The sequence below is a fragment of the Fulmarus glacialis genome, unplaced genomic scaffold (assembly GCF_000690835.1).
Source record: "Fulmarus glacialis isolate BGI_N327 unplaced genomic scaffold, ASM69083v1 scaffold33810, whole genome shotgun sequence".
NCBI lineage: Eukaryota > Metazoa > Chordata > Aves > Procellariiformes > Procellariidae > Fulmarus > Fulmarus glacialis.
Window position 1 is genome coordinate 3,173 of NW_009190159.1, and position 6,901 is coordinate 10,073.

The following is a 6,901-nucleotide window of genomic DNA, read 5'->3' on the forward strand; positions in this document are numbered from 1 at the left end:
ATGATTTCTGCTTTAATGGAGAAAATAACACTTTCCAAAGTGAAACCAACTGCAGCGTTTCCACTGAACTCACCAGAGCCTGATTCAGGAGACACTGATCTCATTAACTGAAGTCTGACAAAACCTTAAGACACTCCTGGGTTTAGCTGACTTCTCGCCTGTTCGGAGTTTTCTGGATGATCTTTATCTGACCAGCTAGGTGACAATTGTGGTTAACTGCACCTTTCATCAACGTATCCGCACGTGTTCTGAAGGGGTCCTTAACAGAGGCTATCCACAACATTTCTTTCCAATCCTATATAAAGGATTGTATCCAAAGCCAAGGACAATTTGAATGTATTTGAGTCAACTCCCAATCTTGTTTTAACCCGTGGTAGGTGAGATATTTCTGGTTTCTTCCACATAGTATCCAGGTAATTTATACTTAAGGAAAAAAAAATAGGCTCACCTTAGCTGGTCACTTCATAGTCTCAGGGACAACCTGTGGGACAGAGGCACCATTTGGGCATCAGAGGTTGTGACGAGGCTGTGCTGACGATCCAGCGTGCTCGGCTGCAGACACCGCACTGGGGACCACCAGCCTCTCGTGCAACGTGCTTTCACAAACATGCAAAATTGCTGCAACTGATCTCAGGAAAACAGATCTATTCAAGCAAGTCAGGAGGAGTCTAAAGAAAAAGGAGCGGAAAGGAAGTGTTGGAGAGATGGACAGGAAAGAAAAACAGGCAGAGAAATTTTAGCGACAGGATAAGGGACTCCGTCTCGCCGCAGTTCCTCACTGCTCTTGGTCTAGGTAACCTCTGCAGTCTTTGATGAGATGGCTCATTAAGCTACTAACGAGTTTGACTAGTGGATGGAGGTTTGTGGATGGCAGTGGAAGATGCTCACCTCCCAGCTGAGAAGCAACAACTTCCCATCCTCATGATCTCCATGGTCTGCTGCATGTGTACAGAGGGGTGGCCAGAAAAGGTATGGGGTTAGTTCCCCTGGGGAGCAGGGACCACCGCAGGGACAGTCCCCAGGCAGAGGGACGTGCCCGGGAGCCCCACGGGACCCAGCATGGCTCCTCCCCACTTGGCTCCTCTGCTGAGACTGCTACAGAAAACCTGGGGTGCTCACAGTACTGACGGGAGGTTAGTCTTAGCTGGCCACTAAATTTGTGTCACAGGAGCCACAAGACAGCCATGAAAATACCCTTGAAGCCACAAACAGCCCGGTCTGAGTGTGACCTGGCAATCCAGACATGCAAAAAACTTTTGGGCAATCCCCCAAGTTGCCAAACTCTCATCAACACCGCCTTCGTAAAGCAAGCAAGGGGGAGAACAGTACTATTTAGTGAAGTCTGCATTGATTTTAAAATGGGAAGGGAAAAGGACCTCACTCCTTTTCCATGGCCCCCAGCGTGCACTGTTATTTCGGAGCTCACACAGAGTTTGCCTGTTATTGGCAACGTAACGGGCCCTCGATGTTCAGACTCAGATGCTTGCAGAGTTTGGGATTTCACATCAAAGGCACTGGTTTGGCCACTGCAGCAGCAGCGGTCGGTGATAAAGTTTGGAACCAAACCCAAACTTCTCCGAATTTCACAACTATTCCAGTCCCGTGCTGGGCTCATCCCTCCTCGCTGCTGCAAGGAGCACACACTGCAGTGCTCCAGCCACCGAAGTTCAGTAGGACCTGGTTTAACTCTCTTTTTAAGTCCTTTTTTTTCTTCAGAAAGCTATTTCTGATCTTTTGGGGTTCTGACATCTCCTTCCACAGCCCAGGAGGAAGAGCCCAGTGCCACCGTGCTGCTGGCGGGACCCTCTGCTCCCCACGCCTGCAGACAGACCTGGGGCCACCCCAGAGCAGACGCCCTGGGTCCGGCTCCCAGTGGTGATGCCGTTCATTCTCAGCGGTGGTTTTCTCTTAGGCAACACAGCACAGGAAAACTACGGGAGTGAAGTGGATGAGGAGGGATGGGAGGAAAGAGGAGAGCCACGAACACAGCCGGACTTGGACAAACACACTCCAACTCAGGCTCCAACTTACTGTCCTAGCGCGACCGGCGGTGTCAACTGCTTGGCAGCAGCCGTCCCCCTCTTACAGCAATCTCCTCTTGGAATATTTTCCTTTCTCCATGGGGCACTAAATAACTGGTGGAGTTTGATGTCTCTCAGCTTAGCATCTTGGAGAGAGTTTTCTGTTCCGCTTTGAGCTATTTAATCATTGTGTTGGGCTTCTACCCAAAAAAATAAGGCCCTTTATGTTGTCTTTGGTTCAGGTTCTCTCTCTCACTCTTGCCTTTTAATTCCCATAAAAACCTAACATGTTCCTGCCAAAAGTATAATAGTAGGGCCATGAGTGGTGGTGTGTGTAGGGTACTGACTCCACGGTCATAAAAAGTATGAGAACAGCAATAGTATTTAGCAAGGAGAGACAATGGGAGTGGAAAATAGTGTTCATTCAGCTTCTCTTGTGGAGTCAAAGGCAGCTGGCGAGCACTGGACCGGTTCTAAAAATAGCAAAAAAACCTTAAAGGAAATATGTGAAAATGAAGAAGCCATTTCCAGTCGAGCTGCTCTGTTAAAGCTATCCGTAGATGCCCTTGAACACGCAGACCTTCAGGTGACCAAGGGGAGCATCCCAGCCTGCTCCTCGGTCTCGCTGGCTGCAGCCTAAGTTTGCTGAGATCCTGATCTGAGCTCTAGGCTTTGGGATATTTGTTTCTCACTTCTGTCCATCATCAACCCAGGAGACTTCTGAGTGCCTTTTACCCTCAGCTAAAGGCTCAAGAAAAGCTTTAATTCCAGTAAATTACACAATACCACTGATCTCGATTAATGCTCATTTAAGCACTAAAGCCTTATGTACCACATTGAACAACCCAAAGGCTTTTGTTCAGAGAAAGCTTGGCAGACAGTTGGCATTAAAAACCGAACTACTACAAGAAAAGTATGATCTTCTGACAGAAAAATAAATTTTGGGACCGGACACACTGAGAAATACCTAATTTCAGCTGCCTGACAACTGTGTTAAAAAAGGGTTTCAAAGCTATACTTAGCTAGTCCATCAGCTGCCTTGGAAAGCCACCAGGACCATAAAGCTTCTCCTGAGCTCTCATGAGTTGCTTCACCACCTCATCGCAGGATACTGGGGCTAGCCCGTGTTATCATCTGCAGAAAGCACTTCCCAAAAACCCAGTCTGTGCTGAATGGGGGATCTGTGAAGCTTCGCCACTTCCAAACAAAGTCTGAACACACCAGCACTGAGACGGACACGGCTTTTGTGTGGTTCAGAAGCAAGGGTATCAGCAGAGGCGGTTGTAAAACTTGGTTGGACTCCTTGGGAAAAGGTTGATACTTTGGGCTTTGCAAACAGCTCCAGAGCAAAAGCAAGCTTTGGGGAGATGCACAATATGGGGAGAAACTGGCCTAGAGATGTTTTTCAAACCTAGATAAGAACAAAACAGCCTCCAGTGCAAAACGGCATAGAGCTGAGGAAGTGCTGGGCTGATAAAGTAGGTGGTAGTTGGTCCAGAAAACGTGACCTACCAAACAAGATCTGGAGAAAGGGCGGTGGGGAAAAGTTTAAAATAGTATGTCCCTGCATTCTGACTCCGTGTTCAGCTGATTTAATCTGCAGCAAAGCACAGGCTGATAGTCAGGAGGAAAGAGAAGCTGTTGTGAACCAACAGCTACCAGAAGGAACTGAGGCCTGGGATGACAAGGAATATTTTTTCCCTTACGGTTGTGTTTTCCTCTCCTAAGAAATCTCCCTGTTCTGATGGAGACCCCAAGGAGACACATCTGAGAGCAAGGGAGGAAGTCTATGTACTAGCCAAAGCTGGTTGCAATGGCTGGGTGTGTTTTCAGCAATAGCGTTGAAGTCTCTATTTCCAAGGTTTCCGCTTTTAGCAATCCAACTTTCATACATTTTTATCTTCTGCAGGCTTTTGGGATCCACTTGCAGGAATAGTTTCCCCTCCCTGCAGCTGCATTTGCAAATCTACATACTTAAGAGTTTACAGCCAAACGTTTAGAGATTATATGTGTATATGCGTGTGTGTGTGTTTGTATTGCAAAGAGTTGCAGTCCTTAACATCTCCCAGGTCGCTCTTTAAGTACCACAGCAAACCCACACAGTATGATACTGGCTCCATCCTAATGTACCAGTAGCACAACTCAGTAAATAGAGATTTTTACAATCTATAAATATATAAATACATATAAACAGTGACTATATAACACTTCCCATAATACAGCTATGGGAATACACTACATTTAAAGTAATTTCCTGTATCTAGATTTATACTGTGCCCTGTCTTTTTCTGTTCATAAATCCATTTCTCTATAAGCACTACAGAACTTTGTATATGAAAGACAGCATATTCATGGGAGATTTTAAATGCAGTTTCTAGGCCAGAAACATTCAAATAAATTTGAATATACCTGGATTATGCGTGGGACTCTGCTCCCCACCCACACCCAGCCACGGCACCTCCTGATCCCACGGCCATGGCTGCAATGGCAGTTCTCACCCTCTGACATTCACAGCATCTTTCTCTTATCTCGGATGACGCCTTCAGGTTTTGGCACGGCCTCTGCTTAAACATGGATCATGACCGCACAGTGCATTGCAAAATGAGGTTTCGATACGATCTCCGTGCATTTCCCCAATCCCGCAGGAGAGCACAGGAGCCCCGCGGGAAGGAGCACTCTCATGAGATGGTGCTTGTTGCTCCTGAGCAGCCGGTAGTGCCCCATGCCCAGTTACACCCTTCTGCATCAGCCAGAGCTTTGCCTTTCCCTTTTAACTGCTTTTATTGAGATGCAAGGATGCACAAACATGGTATAATCTAGACTCAAAGTTCCTTTTTTCCATATGCTATCGATCAGCGTACGGGTAATTCTCCTGCTTACCGCCCAGGCAGTGACAGCCTCCTGCCCCAGGCTCATCTCCCACAATATCGAGCGTTTGTTCTCATGTTTAGCACGTCTGTGCCTTGGCCAGGTGAGATGCAGAGTGCCAAGGTATGAAGTAATATTTGCTATCTGGCATGCAGTATGTGTTGCAATACCTAGTCATAATCGTGTTTGAAAGTTATAATAGTGGAGAGAGTTATTAACCTGGGCTCCCTTCCTGCCTCCTGTGGGTTTCAATCAGACACTGGGTGGTTTTCAAACTCTTTTTTCAGCGTATAATTTTAGTACGTACGTCAATAGAAAGCAGAAAGAAAACAGAATTTACTATGATAAAATTAAAAGGACAGTCTCTACCACCCAGCTACACCCAGTGAGGAGACACCTCCCACACTGGAGGAGCATCACCTTTCGGGCTGTGTCACTGCCGCACCATCATCCGCGGTGTGAATCACCTGCCCCGCAGCCAGCCCGGGTACCGGCCGGGGACCACCGGGCTCCCTCCCCTCCCTTTAAAAGCCTGGCAGCAGCAGCGTGTGCCAAGCACTCGGTGCCGCCGCCCCTGCCATACACCACCGCATCTCTTGCAGCCCGGCCGCCGGGAGAGGCTGAGAGATGGCCGAAGGGGAAATCACTACCTTCACCGCCCTGACGGAAAAGTTCAACCTTCCCCCGGGGAACTACAAGAAACCCAAACTCCTGTACTGCAGCAACGGGGGCCACTTCCTACGGATCCTCCCAGATGGCAAAGTGGATGGGACCAGGGACCGAAGCGACCAGCACAGTAAGCAAACCCAGCGGGGCTTCTTGGTGCTCCTCCTTGCTCCTATGATTTTATCAGCTTTTATCAGCCAGGAAGGGGGGAGCTGGAGAAGACGGGCTCTGTACCAGGCTCTCTTTCCTCCTGGTGGCCACACACCTTCCAGGAGGTCAGCACACACACCAAACAGGCCTGTAGCCTGTACGCAGAGCCCGGGGAGGCACGGTAGGTATGCTATTTCACGTCTGCAGAAATATTAAATCTGAAACTGGTTATCAAAATAATCGCAGGCAGGCAGACCATACAGGACTGAAGTGCTAATTGCAGCACGGCTGGCTTACGCAGCAAGATGGCAGTTGGAAAAAAAGGCTTAGGAGCAGCCTCACATCCTACACACATGCAGCCATCACACGTAATTCTATGGTATCTTTGCATTTACTCTGGGTTAGAAGATTCAGCACAAGAGGGGGCCGTGCAAACACAGTGTTTCCCAGCAGCGCACTGCAGCTGTGCCTCTTCGCACATGAGGTCGTCGGCCGGAGCAGGAGGTCGGGCCCAGATTCCTCTGCGTGCAGAACGGATTTTATCTGTCTATTCTGCACACAGCGTCCCCTTGCCTTTGGGGAACTTCCCTCTCCCCTTAAATTAAATTCCTGCAGGATGCAAAAGCCCAACAGAGGCAAGAATCAGGTGAAAGACAGTTATTTCGTGACTTATGGCTTTAGAAATGCACTCATGTTACCATGCACTTTTTTTCTGAAAACAAGTATGGCTTATTGTATGCTGAAGCAGTTTCAAGACATTTTACTTGCATCTGTGTGTCACAAAGATTTAACAGGCCATCCACGAGTCTCCTCTTGCCCGTCCTCATTCCCTGCAGTCAGTGATGCTGGTGGCTCCAGCCCATGGGACACTGGGACCTGCTGCTGGGATGAACTGCCCACGCAGATACCAACACTCGTCTTACCATTTGCACATCCCACTGCCTTTCTAGGAGCACGTTCGTTCTCCATAATTGGCATCGAAGTTCATCCTAGGAAGCTGGCAGGACTCGCTCACCAAAAAGTGCTGGTTTTGTAAATACTACTATTATAAAGTGCTGCAGACTATCTGACATAGGGCAAACCGTAATATAAAAAATTAATAATACTATCCTGTACGGCAAGGAAAGATGCACGTTTGTCCTTTTCAGTAGCTGCCCATGCCACCGAAGCATCGAGCGCTCTTTCCATTGCAGAAG

At 48.1% G+C, this 6,901-nt stretch overlaps 1 protein-coding gene across 1 annotated transcript; it reads left to right on the forward strand.

The window, feature by feature from the left end:
- Nucleotides 1-5,516: 5,516 nt before the first annotated feature.
- LOC104081831 (fibroblast growth factor 1) lies at nt 5,517-5,685 on the forward strand (the record flags this gene model as incomplete). The annotated part of the gene is made up of 1 exon (XM_009584709.1): nt 5,517-5,685. A coding segment is annotated over exon 1 (169 nt), but the record flags the coding sequence as incomplete, so codon positions are not given.
- Between the last annotated feature and the right edge of the window lie 1,216 nt (nt 5,686-6,901).